This window comes from Paralichthys olivaceus, chromosome 16 (genome assembly GCF_024713975.1).
Source record: "Paralichthys olivaceus isolate ysfri-2021 chromosome 16, ASM2471397v2, whole genome shotgun sequence".
Taxonomy (NCBI): Eukaryota; Metazoa; Chordata; class Actinopteri; order Pleuronectiformes; family Paralichthyidae; genus Paralichthys; species Paralichthys olivaceus.
This window is the reverse complement of record NC_091108.1, coordinates 4,730,156-4,750,915: the sequence shown is the minus strand read 5'-3', so window position 1 is coordinate 4,750,915 and position 20,760 is coordinate 4,730,156. Positions and strand designations below refer to the sequence as shown.

The following is a 20,760-nucleotide window of genomic DNA, read 5'->3' as shown; positions in this document are numbered from 1 at the left end:
ACCAATCCGAAGATCGGGGTTCGATCTTTGTCAACTATTGATTCCAGTTTCAACAATACACTTCCATGTTCAATTATTTATTTATTGATTTGTATTTCATAATTATCATATGTTATATTTATATTGTTCTACCCCCTGAAAAACCTCAGTGACGTTCTGGTTTACTCATCAACTGGTTTATTTCTCTTACATGCAGGTGTTTAAATCACTTCTATAATATATCATACAGTGCATGTGATACATGTTCACCAAATATGTCAAGATGCTTTAAAACAACAACTTACACGTACCTGATAAACAAAGCGAGGAGGAGGCTGACTCCATGTCATCCCTCCTCCTCCTCCTCCTCTGCTTCCTCTCCTCCCGTTTCATTGTGTAAACATGACAGAACCCCCACTCGTTATCTGAATCTGGAGACAGATGGAATTGGTGAGCGTTACAAGTGCAGCACAACAAGACAAGTGGGCAAGCTCGAGTCATTGACGGAACAAATAGGGTTTTGCGAGCGGCTGCCTGGCTGACAAACTCTGGGACCAAGCCCGCTCATGTAGTTGACGTTATTTACTCTGTAATTTAATGACAGAGATTCACGTCCTCCGCGGTTCAGATCTGCAGCGGAGCGGAGCGTTTAGCGTGCCGGGTGTTTGTCTCACCTCTAAGTGAAATGTGCCTCCTGATCATTACGACACTTGCATGTATATATATGTGTGTGTACAATATATATCAGCATAAACGGAGTCTCTCTTGGCTATGTCTCAAATGCAGTTACAATTTGTGCCATCTCATTAGCAAGCCAAGCTAAATAGGATGATGACAAATAGAATATGTTCTGCGTCTCCTTGAAAGTTTGCCAATATAATAATTCTCACTTGTGTTTTATTGGCAAGAGGGGAGAGAATTAGATTAACCTTTAATATTGAACCAAAGCTATAAAATCTAAATGGGGCTTGCTTGGCAAATAGATTTTAACTTATTGATTTCTCATCATTTCTCTCCTCTCTATCATTTAGAAGACGGGGAAAAAAAAAACTCACTCCTCTCAAACATGCAGAGTTTTTCAGATTAGTCTTTCTCCTTGTGTTTTGATTAATGATGATGATTAGAGCGTTTCCATCAATCCAAAGATAAGAGGATTTTCTCATTAAGGGTCACATGCTACAATTCTCAGTGCTAATAGGAAAGGTCTCAGCACAGTCATTTACCTGCTTTCCGCATACTTCATTTCCGTCTTTTATTTAGTTACTGTGAGACCTCAGGACTCGATCGCTGGTAATAATAATTCTTCACTGGGTCGTCTTTCTGCTGTGTTAAAACAACCTGCCTCTAAAACCCAACCAGATCAAATACAATGATAAGCTTATTCTTCATGAGTCTGCCAAATGCACTACACAACTTTTGAAAGTCTTAATGAAATATTAGTTTTCGTAGATTAATTAATTAAATAAAATAAATTATCAAATAAGAGATATATGTATGAATATAAAGATGGACGTAGACACAGGGTGCTTCCTCTCCAGCACTGTGATGTTCATTTGTAAATTATTGTCCAATTTAGAGTAAAATAGAAATTGAAGCACTGTATACTACCGTCCAATGGGTGCAGGTCGTTTAGAGAAGTAGCACAGTGGTGTGTCTTTGCACATCAATATGCAAGTTATTGATTCACATTAAGAACAGATAAGGCCGATGGGAATGTAAGATGAATTATTTTCAGAGGTTTTTTCTCATTAAGCGATGGTGGTCCAAGATGAGAAGCTAAATAATGACCAAACCCAGTAGGATACAACATCTGGGAGCCACAGCATCATGGGTACATGCATCACCAATGTTCCAGCTCCTTTTAAATGACAGTTCGAAGTCTGTTTTGTAGTTTTCTACTGGGTTTACGATTGTATACAAGACATTGTTTGATAGTTGACTATTTCACTATATTGACTTTTACTTTGGTTGAATCAGTGCTTGGATTAAATCAAGACGGTGCCGCAGATTGCAGCTAGCCAAAAATCGTGAGTGTGCTAATTCACTTGTTTATGTTTCAGGCTCGGCCTTTGTGATGGTGAACACCTCCGGACGCTTCGCAGGACAGAAGGCCTTACTGCTGACTCCGCAGCTGAAGGAGAACGACACTCACTGCGTCATTTTCAGCTTCTACATCGGAGGTCGAGACAACAGCCACCCAGGCCACCTGAACGTCTACATCAAGGAAAACAACAGTCCGATGGGGATGCCCGTCTGGAACGTGTCGGGTCCGGCGACTCGCTCCTGGGCACAAGTGGAGCTGGCCGTCAGTACCTACTGGCCCAACTTCTACCAGGTGAGGAAATGTGATGTGAATCCAGCTCTCCGGTGCATAATGCCTCTACACAAAACTAGGTTACCCATTGTAAGCAGCTTTTATAGTTAAGCCAAAGTCATTAAAGTCTGTTCTCTGTGTGGAGCAAGACAAATTTATTATTCAAGAGGGTCCAAACAATCGCACAATAGCCCTTTCAAAACACCTACGATTATTGATTTCTGGTGCTAGCTCGGTATCCATGGTAATCTGTTCTCTCTGCCTTCCATTTCAGCCACTTCTCTTCTTTCCAATTCTGAAAACTAATTTTCACTTACCAATGCACATGACTGCTGGCCGGGGCGAGGTGATTTCACACTTGCCTGGCTATTAGTCTTCACCGGGCCTGTTCCACAAGTCCACCAAATGTTAATTGATGCAGAGCAACCCCTTAACCTCCCGATGGGAGACATTCCCTCGGTGAATTATTTCATTATGGCCGGGCAGGGCTGGTCCGCACTGGAGCTGAGGGGTGTCCTCCTGCCTGCTCATCACAGCCACCCTGATAACTTAGTTAACAAGGCACACCGCTGAGTATCTCGCTCCTGAATGCAAGATTGGAAGTTTAATGAGAGACATGTGGACAAAAAAAGAAAGAAGAGAGAGCGAGGGGCAGCAGTTGAGGAGGAAGGGAAGAGCTGCACCTTCCAGTAATAGTCACTGCTCACTGTTGACAGGGTGATGACCCTGGTTTGACACAATGATGCAACAGCGAGTCTGGTCAAATGTTTTCAGTTTGCCTGAAGACACTTGAAGCTTGAAGGACTTTGCCTGGAGCGGAGGCACAGCTTGTTACGTCTGGATCCGTCCGACACACAGACGTCTGTGGCTGAAACGAAATTGCAGACACACACAAGACTTAAGTGGTGACTGTCATATGCTCTTTTGAAATGAAAAAGCTTCAAATTTGCTCAGCTTTGCTTTGAGAATTCAAAACATGACAAACAAATCTGAACCCTTATAGAAAGCAGCATTTCACTTTTAAATCCAGAGTTGTGTTTTGTAGCTGATGGTTTCCAGTGTGTTCAGGGAAACTCCCAGCATCTGTTGCCTTTCAAACCCCTGCGGACACTCTGTCTCTGTTTGTAACTGTTCCATACCCGAACTGACAACACGGGTAACTGCGAGGACGCTAATGATCTCAGCAACGCTCCCAGTCAAGAGGAGAGAGGCCAACGCTTGAAATTGTCACTAATTAACAACATGGCACTAATTATAGGTATCTTTAATTGCATAGTAAGCTACGCAATTGTCAAAGGGAAGCCACCTGATACTTGGAAATTATTTTTTAATTACCACTAAGGCTTTTAGTCATCATGAGCCTTTCAGCCTTTTTGATAATTACTCCTCTGTCAGGTCATCCCTAAAACTTTTAATTGAGACCGGCATTGAGTTTCCGAAACTGAACATTGTGCAAAAAGGATTTCCAGGAAGAATAAAGTCTCTGTACGTCCTGCACATGCTATTGAAAAGGTGTACTTTATGCATAAGATGAAAACCCATAATTTATCGCGATATGCAGCAGCGCCACATTGAGAAAGAAAAACCCTAATGTCCTCATCTATCTTGATTTCAATACAGTACAGCCTATGGCAAAGCTAATCAATCCTGCTGTAATGTAGTACTTAGCCAAGTCCCTCAGGGCGAGCCAGTGTGGTGATGTAGACATTGAATGTTGGGTTCACTGTCTGTCTCTCTCTGACAAATGAGAATGGTGAACTCTCCCTTGACATCAACAGCTTCCGTCCCATGTGAATATTTTCACTCGGTGGGTCAGGCCCAATTATGCGCTGCACTATCACTGATGTTGGAATCAATTATATCACAGCTATTAGGCGGGCTGACTGATGTCTGTTGCACAAACAAAGGATTTCAATTAGAGAGAGGGGGCCAGTTCATTTGTCTGGTGGCGATATATGGAGTGGTTGGCCTTTTAATTTCCTTTAAATTAGCCTGTAATGAGGCCATAATTGGCAACCAAGACATTCACTTTCATATTTCATGAGACAAAAAAAGAAATGTATAATTAGACAGCCTTATCTGAAGGCATCCTGCCTCCCAGATGACAATGGTAACTATCTCTGCCACCACACTCCTGGACTACAAAAGGAATCTCAGATGTTTGGCGTGTGCAGCCGAGCTACAGCTGGCAGGACACAAGTTTCTGGGTGTCACCATGTACGGAATCTATCCATTAATATATACCATTGGCTGGAAGATGTAGGCTTGTATTTAGGGAATAACGGCATGCAGAACATGTGTAGCTGAAGTGTGTGTGGTGTAATGGCTCTCTGCACCACACCCTGGGTTTGGGAAGGGACTGGCATTCTGTTTCCCTTTTTATCACACTGCGGACCGTGGAGTGCATAACTCTGACAGTCTGCCGGGACACGCCCTCCATCGCAGCTTAGGACCATGTGTTTTGCAGGAGAGCTCGTCCCTTAAAATAGGATCATGTTAGTCCTACGCAGCACAGTTGTGCTCGATTTCAGGTTTTCTGGCAACAAACATCTTGAGCAAGTAACACGAGACGCAGAGCAACTGTGAAATGCAACAGGAGTCCCCTCCCATGGAAGAGATGGCTTTTTAGACATGCATCGAAGGGTTAGTTCACTGACATTATGAAGAAGCATATGTTCACACTTACTCCTAGTGGCGTCTAACCATGCAGATAAGTTTAGATCTCTTTCAGGTTTAGAGGATTTCATCTATGAGACTTTTATAGGGACTGTAACATGAATAAAAACTAGTGTCAAATTAAAGTAACCAGAAGCCACGGACACCAGCTGTTCTAATGTAGTAGATTAATGCATCACTAAATATAACAGGTAGCATCACACAAACAAGTTCTAAAATAGAGAGCAGATGTTGTGAAACATTTACTCCCAGTTACTGTCACGTAGCAAATCATAGTAACAGTTAGAAGGAAGTAATGGAATATGTTCGACTTGAATAAACGCATGATGGTGTAAACTGAAGAGATTGCAAATTACATTTCATATACAGCACTAATCATAACAATAATAATAATATCAGACTGAAGGACCACATTACAGGTTAAATTGGTGTACTGGGCTTTTTTCAACCTCATTGTACATAAATTCTTCATAAAATCACATTTCTCTCTCACTGATCTGAGTCTTTCACAGAGATATATATTACCAGTTTATATGTTTGTTTGAAAACCTGAATTTATATACACATATTTATGTATGTGCATTTGTTTATATTCTATGTTAAAATTCTGTTGTGTCTTTTTGTAATTTTATTTACAATAGATTTTATGATTTAGAACATTTTCTGTCATAAGGGTTTGATAACAACATCTTATGAATAGTGTATATATATATATATATATATATATATATATATATATAATGGTATTATGTCGGGCTCTTAATAAAATGAGGCAGTAGCTACTGATATTTACAAAAGATCAGCTAAAACTATTTACCACGGGTTTTGATGTTAAAGTGACTCGTTAATTGTTTTTTTCTTTAATGGATATTTCATAGACTAATGCATCACTTTAATGTGTAAGTCTAAAAACAGAACACATTAATACATTTTATGGGACAACCCCGTGGAGTAAATTGCTAGTTTGAAACTTAGTCTTTAGTTGTCAAACATAAAGGAATGTGTTTGGTTTACAAATACCTGAACACTGGTTCCACTGGTGTAGAGAGAGATGTGTCTCTGTTGATTTTCAGATTTAAAGGTAAATTCACAGTGACGCATATCACAGAACTTTCCACAATTTAAATCAAATGACAGTGAAGAACTTTGCTGTTTTGGCTTCGGGTGTCTTGACCCTTTAAACAATATTAAACATGTGAGGTGTCTCACCCCCTGTGCACCCTGTGCTTGTCACAGACTGTGTGCTAATCGTCTCAAGGCTCAAAGTTAATTTAACACTTGCATGTCATAACACCTCTCAGCCATGACATATTGTGGAAATAATGTCAGTGGCCCGCAGCCGTGTGACCGGCTGCAGCTCGGCTAAGAGCATTAGCCGTAGCCGGTCTTCTTGTGTGCACGCGGGCGGCCTCATTCAAGTGCCATTCGAAGACATGTGGCCATTCATCACTGGTGTTATGAGTCTCCTCTCTCCTCCTCAGATTGTGTTTGAAGCCGTAACCTCAGGGCAGCGCGGCCTGCTGGCCATCAAAGACGTCGTGGTCCAGGGCCACCAGTGCAGTAAGTCCTTTTTCCCTTCACCATAAAAGAATATCATCAAAGAGTCATTGTCCTTTCCATGACACTCTCCCAAATACCTGCATCGCTGTTCTATTCAAGGCCTCCCAGTCAAACAAAAGGCCTTCAAACAGAGTATGCTACAGTCAGTCCGAAGTGTAAACCTCCCTCCTCCTCGCTCCCTGAAGATTTATCATCGTGCAGTTGACACGCTGAAGTGTGCTCGGGATATAATGTTGGAGTGGCTGTGTTAAATCTCCCCTTTGAGAGATGGGAGGAATAGTGCAAAAAAAGAGAATGGAAAAACAAATACCAGCATACAGTGAGCCGCTGCTGCTGCCACCACTGCTGCTTGTGTTTGGATTCCATTATTCTCTCCTCCCTTAAGGATATTCAGTAAAGCATCTCATCTCTCAGATGTTCACAATCCCACCGCTCTTGCTGAATGGAAGTACGAGCACTTGAGAGTGCGCCGCGGAGCTAATGAACATGTAATCACCAGCGCATTTAGAATATTACAGCTTTGGCTTTTGGGATAGGCCGCTACTGTGGGAGGACAAGGATGAGGGCTCTTCAGGATTCCTCCAGTCTGAGTGCCGAGAGTCATTTTAGTCCATGTGGCGCTCCTCAAGTTTATACCGAGAGGTTTTCACGCTTCACAGTCAATCGATACCACAAGCGTCATAAATTGATTTATACTTCACTATACCTTTCATAGCTTAAGTATCAAGCGCTGATTGTTGGCTGCTAATAACCCAGTAACCATTTGAAACCAGCGGAATTCCTACAAATGTTATGTCAATATGATGGATTTATATCGGAACTGGTGTTGCATATAAATGCATTTGGGAAAATCAATCATGTATTGTGAAGTGATCAATGGTTAAATGTGTAATAGTACGAGCGGATCAATAACCTGCTCGGTGGCAATGGCGTTTCTTTGAGTGGGAAGCAAAGTGATCAGAGCGACTCGTCAGTGAGAGCACTGCCAATTAATTTTCTATTTATACGACCATGTGGAATATTTAGCTCAAAGGTGTGATTATGCCAGCGGGTGCTCTGCCTCTCCCTCCATCATTAAAGAAGACGTTAGCATCGAGGAAAATAGATTTGTCTTTTTTGGCACCGGATGGATTGACGGCACAAATTTATAAAGGAGGTGTAGTTGGAAGACAAGGTTATGAAATATTAAGTAGAAGTGAAAGTCTTGATGATGAAAGTGATAGAATTAGCTTTTGCCAAGTCTTTAGAGATTCAGTTATGTTTTGAATCAAGGTCGCTCCACAGAATTGCCCTATTTTTCTATGCAGAATAGCAGCACTAATCAAAAATGTTCTACATAAGTTACTTTCTGTGGAGCGTCCCAGTCAGTGAGCGCTCCGATAATGAGCTCGGTCGGAGAGAGAAAAATGCTTTTGGAAAATTCCGCTCAATCAATGAAAGGATGCAGTTTAGAGACGACAGAAATTGGGTTTTTTGTCGGTGCAAGATCCGCCTGTGGTGTCTCATTTTATAGATTTAGCTGCTTTCAAAGTGATGTTGGCCTCCGGCACCGAGGGGCAACAGATAAGAGCAGCATCAATTCACGGGTCCGTCCCTCGATTCTCCGATTCCACTTACAAATCTTGGCACAAGCGTTGACACTTTTAGGGACATTGAACTCTGCATCTCGGCATATTATGTTATTCATCTCCTCAACCTCTGCCTGATTAATATTTACATCTCTTCTCAGTGAACACACCTCATTTCCTGACTATAAAGGGAGTGGAGGTCAACGCCGGGCAGACCGCCTCCTTTCACTGCACTGTCAACGGACGCAAAAGGGACAACTTCCGCCTCTGGCTGCAGGTGAGACTTTTTTTATATCCCTTAGCTTAAACAGCTCCACCAGAGAGTTGAATCAGTTTTAGACCTGGGCCCTTTGGAAATAAATATGTCCTCGTGAACAGACCTCTGAATATGCACTCTTTGGATGTGGAGACCTTGTCAACACCAGTGCAGGTATTTTTTTGGAACTGATATTCTCCACTTTTCTGGACCTGGCTTCGATAATCAAATGGAGAGAAACTGGTGTATAGCAGCCATTCTTGTTCTGGAGCTTAATACAAAAAAATACCTGCTCAAAGTAAACCATGACATCATAGTTTCTCAAACCCTCGATGTACAGTAAACGCACACACTCATGTGTACTTTGTAAAGATGACTGACTTAAAACACTGATGTGTGGACGAGAGGCTCAAACACTGAGGAAAAAGTGTGTACGGGGCGTAAAACAAACGTAAAAGGAATGTTAATGAAATGTATCAGTAAATATAACCCATCCAAACCACAGGTTTACCCGAGACACGGAGATAATATTGTTTGTTTGAGAAATAACATGATTCAGATCCAACAAGAGAAGAATCCAGAGCTGTGTCACATAAAACATGTTTTACTGTGACCCTAATTACACAGGGCCCAATGTTAACGTTTATACCACAGCAAGGGACTGCACTGATTTCTGATTGGCTTACACATGTCTATTGAAATTGCATAACCACAGACCTAAATCGGTCTGTGTGAAGGAATTTTTGACCATCGTCACACATTACATCTGTGCAGCACCATTAGGAGAACAGAGCACAGTAACTCCCTTCTCTCCTGGCAGCTCTCAAGGTCAGGTTATAGATGAAGGGCCAACTAGCAGCATATTGCAGCATCTACGCTCAGGGACTTTCATACCTAATTCAAATGCCCCAGACAGAGAGGCTCCAACTTTTTTTTCAAATTACACCAGAACCAAAACACGACGTGATTTAGGTTTAACTGTCCAATAAGATGCTAACACCTGTAACCCGCATGTTTTTGGAATGGGTGACGAGCTTTCAGACAAAATCCATCACAGTCTGTAAGAGAAATCATTTAAAAGTGAAACACAAACGTCAACAGACAAAATGTAAATGTTACTATTCACCCTGGCCCATCATTTACGTAGCAAAGCTGATACCAAATCCCACTTGCCTGTTTGTAATTCCCTGTTTAAACGACTTTACAAATGTAAACATTGACACGTTGCTCGACTGTGCGTTTGTATTTGTGATGTCACCTGCCCGCCACACTTCCTGAGGCCTCTGCGTCTTGGAGACAGGGGATTACAGTTGTTTCAGATCACCGCAGCGTGGTCTTAACCTATATAGCCGTTGGCTCGGTGGATACCGTGTTCTATATCTGGCACAAGTGAGCCGTGCAGCAGTCTTGCAGTGACCTTGTTCTGAGCAGCAGAGGTAGTGTATCTGGCAGACGTAACCCTGCCGCCTCGGCTGCTGAGCACGATGCCACACGTGTGATCAGTGGGAGCACGACGCTGGGTAAAGGTCCTCTGCCAGGTACTCCATCATTTTAACAAACACGTCCTCATTAGCACAGGAGCTGGAAAACAAACATTAAGTGAAGTCCCCCGATGACAGTAATGAAGAAATATTTCTAATGAACAAATGTCCCCCATCTGCCTGCTGTGAGGGGTGACAGCTGGGGAGAGCCCACTGTGTGTTTGTGTGTGTGTACGTGCATCCCTGCGTGATAAATGCTTTCCCTACTATCACCCACCGGTGGGAACGATAGGACACAAACAAACAACGCACAAGAACACACACTGGAGCAGAGTTTGTGAAACACACAAGGTCAGGCCACTCTGCTTATTAAACCTTTCCGTTTTGGAGGCTCACTCCTTCGTTTGTCTCGCTTCCAAACAGGGCATCGGCGGACGGGAGGCCCCGATGAAAGCCACTAAACCTTGGAACAATCGGCGCTTCATAGGCACTTTCGACGTGGAGAACACCACCAAGGGCGACTCGGGCCGCTACCGCTGCATCGTCCACTCAGACAAAGGGGTTGGAGTGTCCAATTACGGGGAGCTCACCATAAAACGTGAGTATCGGTCCCAAAGCAGGGGTACGACATAAACAGCCCATCAGACGGTAGGGATGTTGTTCCATCCACACGACCTCCACGCACGCAGCAAAGTCACCAGGAAATAAACAGGAAATGCTGCATGTTTGTAGATGGAAATGTCCTCTGAGGCGATACTAAAAATACTATCTTTTTATGTTGATTTGTTATCCAGAGGACTAATACCTCCCCTGTAAAGGTTGTCCTTGACGGAGCACAATTCCACCAAAAAGATCACAAAGGCGAGAGGCACCAGGGTTTACGGTAACCTCACTGATATTTCACTTCTGCAGTCATTTGATATGAATTTATGGAGTCGTCTGAAACTAAATCCTGCAAGGCCTCACTTTCCTACAGCCCTATAGCCCGGTAATGGCCTTCTATATTTCTTCACCTCAATTTTCTCCCTGTGCTCTCAATTGAATTTACTGCCTCGATTTTTTTTCTTCCTCGCTGTTTTTTCTTTTTTGTCTCCGAGCTTTATGTGATTGATAGGTTTAATCCTGGCTGTCCAAATCGAGGTCTGTCAATCATAGAAGAATGGCCGGGCCCAGACACAGCAGAGTGAAGAGGGAGATAAAGTCTCTGTGCCCGAGTGTATCAGCGGGTGTCAGCGGTGTACTCAAAAGGAAATTTACTGACACACTGGAGGCGTTCGAAACCACACTCCTGCTTAAACGCAATCACTCGCACATCCTTGCACTTACGCTCACTCACCAGACGGCCGCGTTTCTGCTGATGGCGCCGTTCAGATGTGCAATATATATTTTTTTTTTTACACAAGTGCAAGTGTGAAGTGCTTTTGTCGTAAATATTTAAAATAGTAACCGTAATTTTCTAGATTTAGGGAAATATTGAATCTTGTAATGAAAACCCACTTTAAATTCCGCTGTGGTTTCACACCTCGACGACTCCGACATAAGCTAACTCGTCAAGAGGAAGAAAAGAGGTGTTTTCACGGTTATAAATGTCACACATAAAAAAGCTGATACCTCCTCTTATCGTACCAGTCGTAAAACAAGAGCTTAACCCTCCCAGCATCGTGTCTGAGTCGTAAATCCGCCTTAAATGTGTATTCACCGCGTCCGTGACTCGTTTTTGGAGGAGTGACCACGGAGCGATTCTGTGTGTTATGAGCCTGCTACAGTCGCACACCCACCCTTCATTACCATACACTGCTTCTTTTTTTCTTTCTTCTTCCAACATGAGGCGAGTGAATGCTTGATTATCCCGGATAATCACTTCTGCTTTCTTGCCAGTATTGAGTCAGATTTATGTGGAAGTGCAGTGCATGTATATTTCAGAGTTCTGTACGGATTGCCCCCCTCCCCCCCTGTAGTGCGGCCAGTGGTTCTGAAAGGGGGATAATTACTCCCCTGTCCAAGTGCTGGCTCTTTTCTTGGCCTGGTTAGAATCACCTGGAGCCCACAAAGCGCTCGCTCGGCTCCAGCGTAGCATTCTGGGTCTTGATACCGACGGACTCAAGGCTGCCGAGGCGCGGCTCTTGTCAGCGCTAATGAGAATAGCCACACACAAAAAAAAAAAAATCGAAGGCCGGCCAGTCAAGCTCATCATTTTCTCCCGCGGCCACCACGTCTGATATCAGGAGCCAGATCAATGCTTTGCTCTCAGCAGTTAGATGAGTGCACGACATAATGAGGACCTCTTGCAATTTAACAAGAGAGGCTCAGTGGATGAAACAGGCAAATGAAATAAGGACGTATAAACAGTCAGGTCTAACTAGTCTAACAACAGAGCAGAGAGGCAGCTCTTACTATTGCTCTGTGTGCTGAATAGCAAATGTGTGGCAAGGTGTGTGTGTGTGTGTATGTTTGGAATGTTGTGTAGATCAATAAGTTGATTAATTGAATAATCAGTGGAAAGAGATTAAATGACAATTGTAGGAACTGATTGATCATTCAAGAGGCCAAAGGAGGCCGAGGAGTAACTAGGTCCATTTAGTCAAATGTGCTGTTTTTTCGTTGTCTTATATTATTGCTATTTCAATGCCGGCTCCTTTGGTTCTGGAAAAACTTAATAAGCCTCTTTCATTGTTACGTCATCAAAGTGGCTATAGGAAGATTTCAGTTCCGGTTGATTTGGCGACACCAGTAGGTTATTGTTGTAGACGCGGTTCACCACCACAGGTCTCTGAAAAAACAAACTTATCGTCTCGAACAAGTTAACAAGAATTGTCCCTTTCTCATCATTCCGTGAGCAACTGTGATCTGATTTCATGCTGCACACGGCGTGAGCCTGTGAACAGCAGGGCACAGTGAGAGGAGCCGGTTACCTCGCTGAGAAGTTGGAGCTTTTGCAGCCTGTCGCCTGCAGCTCTTCATCTAACAACTAAACTGTGGCTGCTCCTGACAATATTTATGATCTTCTCTGTCAAAAAGATGTCGAACATGACTCTTGTCTTGTTTCGTGGATCCATCTTTTTTGATGAACAGTAGCTGTAAGTGCCAAACTCGCTGACAAACACATTGGACTGTTTCCACGTCATAATAAGTCACCTTGTTTTTCCAGTTAAATGGTTTTAATTTGAAGCTGCAGCAGGAAATGCTCAGGTTGCATCAGAAGCGACTTAACAGAGCATTTATTTCCAGGAACGTCACCATGGATACACGGGTCGTAATACTGCAAATTCATGAATATTGCAGTACTTTCTTTTTGAGCCATGGGTACAATCACCATTACAGCAGAAAATAGTCAGAATGAGGGAGACAAGAGAATAAAAAGGCAATAGAATAAAAATAAATAGAATTAATATACAGAGAATATGTACATATACTTGTCACTACTCAATTATTGTTAGTAGAGAATTTTATTGATGAAAAAGATATTTGCTGAAGTCGCATCACAAATATGTTTTTTATTTCTACATCTTGATATGTCCATCCTCTGGTATTGGCTCTGTGTGTGTGTGATGCACGTGCATCGGTGAACTTTAGTGCGGTTGCGTTCTGGCAGGTGCTGCGTTAGAGGAGCACGCAGCTGTCGCCAGGCTAAGGGCCTGTCTGGGCAACATCATGACAACAGCTGCTCACTGACCCCCGCGTATGGCCACCACTGTCATCTGCTCGCCGTCACCCCGACTCCAGCCGGCACGGTAGCCGGGTTCAGCATCACTTCCAGGCCGCGACGCCTCCTCGTGAGGCTTAAACAGTGGGAATTGAGTTGTTAATATCCTAAAGTGTTCCAGCACTTGAGTGTATTTCACACTGGTAATCCGTCTGCTATGGCTGCTGAACAGAGGATTACTGCACCTACAGGAATTATTCCATCACCATAACCTGCTATTGCTTTTGTGAAGCGGCAACTTTTCAAAGTTAAATGAAATGCTTATTGCCATAATACATCATGCTGCGTAGTTGCATTGTTGAGGAAATGGTCTCAAGTGATGGCAGCAAAAATCGGATTGAATGGCATCCACGCATCACAGTGCAGAACAAGCATTTTCTCTCCGGAGAAGATTGATTGAACGACTGAAGGTTTTTCCTCCCGTCCCACATCTGTATTCTGACAGTGGTTTTCATGTAAGATAAAAACCAGATCAGCACATCACTAATGACCCTAACTTAGTTAGTTAAATATGTAGACTTAATTTAAACTCCACAAAAGTGAAGTCCCACTTCCACCCACATCTCGGTCGCCCCTCCCCCCTGGTGGCTGGCTGCAGTATAGGTCATAAACCCAGCCTCCTCCATGTTAGTAGATGGGACATGGGACACACTAAAGGGTCAAGTACATATAGAACGTTTACTTTTAATTAGTTATTTGATGCTGTAAATAACATGCACACACAATGGTGGCACCTTTATCTGAAACATTTTACCTTCATTTTTAATTCCAAGAGTTCATTCGAGGCATATCATTGAGCTTTAGTCACAGTCTATGGTTGAATTTGGTTTGACCAAGTGTGTCGCTCCTCTGAACCAATCGTGATTGCTAGAAAATGCTATTTCTTGAAGCCAATGTGCATCACAAGGTGTGATGAAATGAGTCACTTAAAAATATAACATTTTAAATTCAATTAAAACAAAAGTTAAATTTTCTTCAGATTTGTTGTTTTGCAAAGATATTATTTTTCATTTAGTTCTGTAATGAATAAAGAAACATTGTACAAATAAAACAGATTACATCTGGTCCTTTAATTCACTGTGCCATCTGCTTTTCTGGAGAGATAAAATAAAAGCAACAAGGCCAAATCACTCCAAGTCAATCTGTTCTCTGAAGCCAACAAAGGGAAAACCACACTCTAATTTTATGTTTTAAAATATTACAAATGTCAAACACCATTACCGTATCAATATTTTCTGATAAACCACTATACTATGAGGGATGGTATTGAAGTATGAGCCTGTGCTGTTTTCTTTTGTTCAAATGAATCCGAGCATATTGCCTCTTAACTCAGTTAAAGCCTTTTTAGGACATAACATAAAAGACCCATCAAAACAAGTCTGTTGGTTGAGCCCAGATTTTGGATCACCTCATTGTCCTGTCTGGCTCCAGCACGCAGGCCGGTGTGCTGCGTGTCCAGGAAGACGACCTGCTGGATTAGCTGGTTCGCTTTAGGTGATGTTTGACTGCGATTCTGGAAGCTCGGATTAATGGGAGTTTAGGGACCTGCGACGGAGGTCACTGTGGGGTAACCATCTGCTGAGGGAGGGCCTCCAATTCTATGTGGGACACCTCAACCTGCTCTTAATGTGCCTGGAGACCTCTCCCTCTCCATGACAACTCCACGAGAAGCAGCCAGGCGACTAATGGCATTATTCTGTTACATGTGTGTGCTCATTAGAGCTACTCGCCGTGGCCTCTGGGACATGGAGCCATTGTAGTACGTGACAAGGGTGGATTCATAAGCAAAGCTTCAGCTGTGGGTCACAGCTCTTTGTTGGTGAAGTTTTAGGTTCTACGAGTGTTTGAAGCATGAAAAACATCTGGGTGCATAAAAATGACGGCTGCAGAAAAGTGAAGCCGTCACTTTGCCTCCTGGTGGCTGGCTGGTGTATAAGTCATAAATCCTGCCTCCTCCATGTTAGTGAATGGAGCAAACTAAAAGTAACGATGGTTTCTGTCAGTTTAGTTCTTTTCACACTTTGATTAAATGCTCATTCTTCTGGTGTATTTGTTTGATTTTCTCAAGATCAGGTGTTTGTCAACTGTTCGCCTTGTTTTCCCAAGGAACTATTTATGTTTCTTCATGACAATAATGAGGCATTTTGGGAATTTATATGTATCAGTATGTGAAATTTGGTCCAGCCTGATTTAACTGGACTGTTGGGCCTTGGCAGGGGTATGCGCCATTGTTCACGCCTGTGTATCGGCAGGATTTCACTTCCACTGCTTCAGCCCTTGATAGTTACTGCTCAGGATTTGGTTCCAAATTACATCCTTGGCTCAAGATGGCAGCGTACGAATATTTTGGCTTCATTTCGGGATAACGGGAGGAAGTGGAGACACGTCGTCAGGGATTGACAGCAGAGGATGTAGTCCTTTTAAACGAGAACAATCAGAACATGGATTGAGTAAAAGAATAATTAATTGTTGTGTTACTTAACTGCTAAAGAGAGACTTTAAATGTTCAGAATGTCATTGTGACGACTTTGTGTGCAAGATGAAAAGAGTCTAAAACTCTTTCTTACAGACATTACCACTAGTGTCCTCTTACCAAGTTATATAACAATTAATTTCTGAATATACACCACAGTTGAAATAACTTGTCTGACATTTCACGAGGCCTCGTTAAAACAGAAATGGCACAAGGTTGGCAAGATTAGACAAATATTGGCGCAGAACAGAGAGGAAATAAAGGTCAACTTCAAGGTTGTCGTCGAAAAAACACTTTCGTCTGAAAGAATGAACTAAAACTGAAGAAGAACTGGATTTTTTTTAGAAAAATCACAACAGACACAACAAAGTTTCAAACTTCAATTGTTATGCTGATTTTTTTTTCATTTCCCTGTTTTCATTAAATATTTGTACAATAGAGTCCGAGCCACGTTTCTTACATTTGTAAACACGAGGGCTTCGAAACAGATGAAGCTGTCCTTCCTCACATTGTTGGATGTTTTCAGTGTCAAAATAAAAGTGTTAAAATACAATTTCTCATTCGCCACTCTGGTTATTTTTTATATTGTGGGGGATAAAACATCCTGAAACAGTTTGAACCAGGGGAATTATTTCTCTCAAAATCTTACCATCAACTCTTGCCCCTTCTTTTTAACATGATTAAGTACAATTACTCAAGTACTGTACTTACCTTTACTCCATTTAGTAATTTTAATGCTTACATTTATATGAAATTCTCACACACTAAAAAAGCTCAACAGCTTGATTCCCGCAGAGCGACCGTGATTTCACTTTCTAACACTGCAGGTTTTTAAAGATGAAAAAGGGATAAAAATCACTGCAAACGCTTTAAATTAATATGAAGCAGTTTTATTTTTCAGGTGTTCTCATCAGTTCTTGTTGACTTTTAATAGAAATTAGAAAATTCTGAAACTGTCAAGAGTCGAGAGACTGAACCAGCCCCTGATTTAGAACGAGATAGATGACAGCTACTGTAGTTGTCAATTACCAGAGGCTTTTCCATTGAAGGCCTCTGATTAAAATCAATACGTTGTTCAATGAGAGCCACAGTCACCCAAGGTCTGGGTGACTTCGTTTACACCTCTTAGAAGTTGAAGTCACTTTAAAAAAAAAAACGTGTGCAATTACATGAGTCGGTCATTGTGCTACTGAGGATGAGACATTTCATTACCCAGCTGGAGCTATTGATTGTTGCATGGCTCTCCTTAAATACCTTGTTTATTGGAAAACGTGAAAATACTTGTCGTGTGTCAGATATTCTATCTAAAGTTATTTTGTGGGAATGTTTTTACTCAAATTACAAAAATGATTTTTGAATTTATAATGTGGTTATCAAACATCTAACATCAAACGTTCTGTTCCCTTAGAGCCCCCAGTGCCTATTGCACCCCCCCAGCTGACCGCTGTCGGTGCCACTTATCTCTGGATCCAGTTGAACGCCAACTCCATCAACGGGGACGGCCCGATCATCGACAGGGAGGTGGAGTACCGCACAGTGTCGGGCACCATGTACGACCTGCAGCCCGTGGACAAGACCACACACAAGATCGGCCATCTGGACCCAGACACAGAGTACGAGATCAGCGTTCTGCTGACCAGACCTCTGGAGGGAGGCACTGGAGCCCCGGGACCCCCTTTGAGGGCCAGGACCAGATGTGCCGGTGAGGCCAAAAACACAATTACTTAAAGAGCACTGCTGGGATTTAAGGAAAACAATACATTGTTGTTTTATTGTGTCACAGGTTTAATTTGTATGTTGTAGTGGTTGTGACACATGTTCAACACATAAATCAGAATCTAAGCGGTCATACCAACACCCAGCTTTGTAAGTGAACTAGAAATGGAAACCACTGTGCATTCATCCATTCATATTCAGATGTGAAGTGTACTGAGAGCAGAAATATTGTACTGGCAGGACACTTATAAACATATTAAAAGCCTTGTTACCTTGTACTTTACAAAGCATCTATGCAAAGTTTATTCAGGCTCTTTTAACCAAGTTACATGTCCGGACTGAAGAGGACGTCTGTTAGATACAAACTGAACTCATGAAGGACGCGCACATAATGCAAGCCACTTTAAGGCATATCAAATCCATGGTTGCTATGTCAACACATGCCCATGGCATAGAAAATAAGGTATTCAAGGTAACAGTGAAGTACGACATGTACAGTGAAAACAAATGCTCTGTACCTGGGAAAAAAGCTTCGGTTTTAATGGTTTCCTGCAGATGGCGCTACTGATGATGTTTTCTCTTCCTATAGACAACAACAATACAACAATAACTAGTGAGTTCAGTACATGTACAATATAAGTGACCTAAGTGAACTCCCTGCAGAGCGTGCAGGGTGTTTGATGTGGATGAATGAGTTTGTAAGTGGGCTACAATGTGGAGCCATTAGGCGCTTTGCATCTAGAACTAAAGATAACATCTCTGTTACGGCTAACGGCTGAAAAACGAGGTCCACTTTCACCGTCAGCACTTTGCACAGCTCCAACACAATTACTGTCGGGTAGCACGGAGAACAAAAGTGCCCCCACTTAAACAAACAGAGACGGAGACACTGGAATTTACAACGATCGTATGAAAAGAGTGGTCAAAGCAGTTCGAGCCGTCCTTTCATTCAGCATTTTTTAATGCGTTTTTTTGTATTTGTACCGCTCCTAATGTACTTTTACAAACCAAACATCATGAAAACTTTCCTATTTTTACAAATTACCCCCTGCATGTAATAAATAAATAGTCGTCAGGGCTCCATTGTTGGTAAAGGTCCATTGTGTTTTCTCTAAAGCCTCATTTCGTGTGAAGAAAATAACTGCAGCTCATAATTTCCCAACAAATATTATTGCTAGTTTATTGAGGTAATTATTATTCTATAGTAGACAAAGCCCTCTATGCTTTCTTTGTTTTCACCTTTAGATCTTCATTAAGATTTTCAAGGATATGGACATTAATTCTCTTCTAAATTATTCTGGAGGGGAAAAGTCCTCCACTTCTTTAAAGCCCTCTGTAGCTGTGGTGCCTTACGATTCTGTGTCACGCTCCAGTTTTCATGGCCTGAAATGTCACTTTCACATCCTGCCCTGCCCCCCTCGCCCCAACGAGTCCCCTGTCCAGGTTTTAGCATTTTTCAAACTTATCAGCGGCTCAGAGCTGGAGTTACACACAAGTCTCATACGTAACAGAAATCTGATGAAACATGTGAACCAACAGGGGAAAGTTGAAGTAACTTCCTCTGGTATGTGGAGCAGCCATATGTCATAATGATTTATATGATTTATAGTTGGCTCCACACACAGAGCGGAAAACTACCCCACCACATGGTTAACTTTATAACTACTTGTTTATTTCGCCTAACTCTCATTCCTTATGCCCTGCGAGTTTCTTAATCCATCAGCAACACAGATTGATCTCATGTGCGAGGCAGAGTGGCACCTTAAATTTGGATCATAATATCGCTGTTATACTGTGGCCATTCAAACTCAAACATGCACATAAACACTGTGAGAACGCCTGATGATATTGTACAAATTGCCCTTCTCACAACATTAACCAGCTAAATCCCCATGCTGTAGAACCAGGATGCCGACGCGGGAAAGAAAAACAAACCTAGCCTCAGCAGTTTCCCAGGCTAATGCTGTTTGGTGTCCAGAGAAATGCTGATGAAAATGAGATTTTTCTCCCCTCCCTGCTCGCGGTGTAACCCCGTCCTCCCACTGTGAAGGTCATAGCTTATTCATTTTTTAGCCTAGCTGATAGGAATGAATGGCCCTACCTGTGCAGCCTTCTGAGCCGGGCCCAGCGTCTGCGGGGGTCCTGCCCCTCGGACACCCTGCCGGTCACAGTCGGGGAGATTGATGGCCCCGGCTCCTGAAGTGTGTTTGAGGAAGCGGCTCTTGATCTTGTCCGGCTCTCTGCTGGTCTTTCCCACTGACGGGGCCGGGCCTCTGCAGAGCTCCTAATTGAACGGTTAAGACTCACAGGGCTGTGTGATACATCACTGTTGATACAGACAGGCCCAGAGACCTGCACCCCCGCTCCCTGCACTGCTGTCTGGAGGCGCTAATGAAAATCTGTGGCCACTTCAGACCACTGTCTCCCACATAATTATTCATAGCCATGCCTTGGTCACTTCAGCAAACTGAGCAAAGTTTCTGATGACAAAGGATTTTTTAATTCAATCTTCTGTAGAATAGGGAATGTATAATGCAAGGACGCTACCAATTCAATTGAGACGCAGGAGGAAGAAAAGGGCAGCCTTGAAAGTTTTTTTTTTTCCTCCTCTCATGAAGCACTGGTGAACATCAAAAGAATGTCTTATCCAAGGCTCTGTGATTGCTTTCAGGGGTTATTTGTAGGTTTCAACGGTTTGCAGAGTGATTCAGACAACATTTTGCTTTGGCATATCCTCATGTCTTTGGACTGTCGATTTCACAACCGCTCTCAATTTGTCGCCCCCCCTTCCTAAAATGACCCGGCAAACATGAGCTGAAAGAGAAAAGCATTTGGCGGCTGTGTTCCCCATGCATGTGAAATGTCTGTGTGAAGTTGTTTACCACTTCAGAGTCCTCTACGCTTGGTAGTGCTTCTCCAAGGAAGACAGTATATTATCAGGTGATGCCCCAGGATCACAGCAGGGTGCTCTGCATTTCAGCAACACCACTGAGAGTCCGTCTCACGCAGAGCAACCATTTCCAGCCTGAGGAAG

The 20,760-nt window shown here is 42.7% G+C and overlaps 1 protein-coding gene across 3 annotated transcripts in view; it reads left to right on the top strand.

Moving 5' to 3' along the window:
* LOC109642004 (receptor-type tyrosine-protein phosphatase mu-like) overlaps positions 1-20,760 on the top strand; it is a 145,595-nt gene that overhangs the window by 47,506 nt on the left and 77,329 nt on the right. For all 3 annotated transcript variants that reach the window (XM_069510827.1, XM_069510828.1, XM_069510825.1), the window contains exons 6-10: positions 2,040-2,314; positions 6,451-6,529; positions 8,259-8,374; positions 10,258-10,432; positions 17,419-17,712. In XM_069510827.1, coding sequence (XP_069366928.1) covers positions 2,040-2,314; positions 6,451-6,529; positions 8,259-8,374; positions 10,258-10,432; positions 17,419-17,712 — 939 coding nt within the window. The remainder of the gene's footprint in view (positions 1-2,039; positions 2,315-6,450; positions 6,530-8,258; positions 8,375-10,257; positions 10,433-17,418; positions 17,713-20,760) is intronic.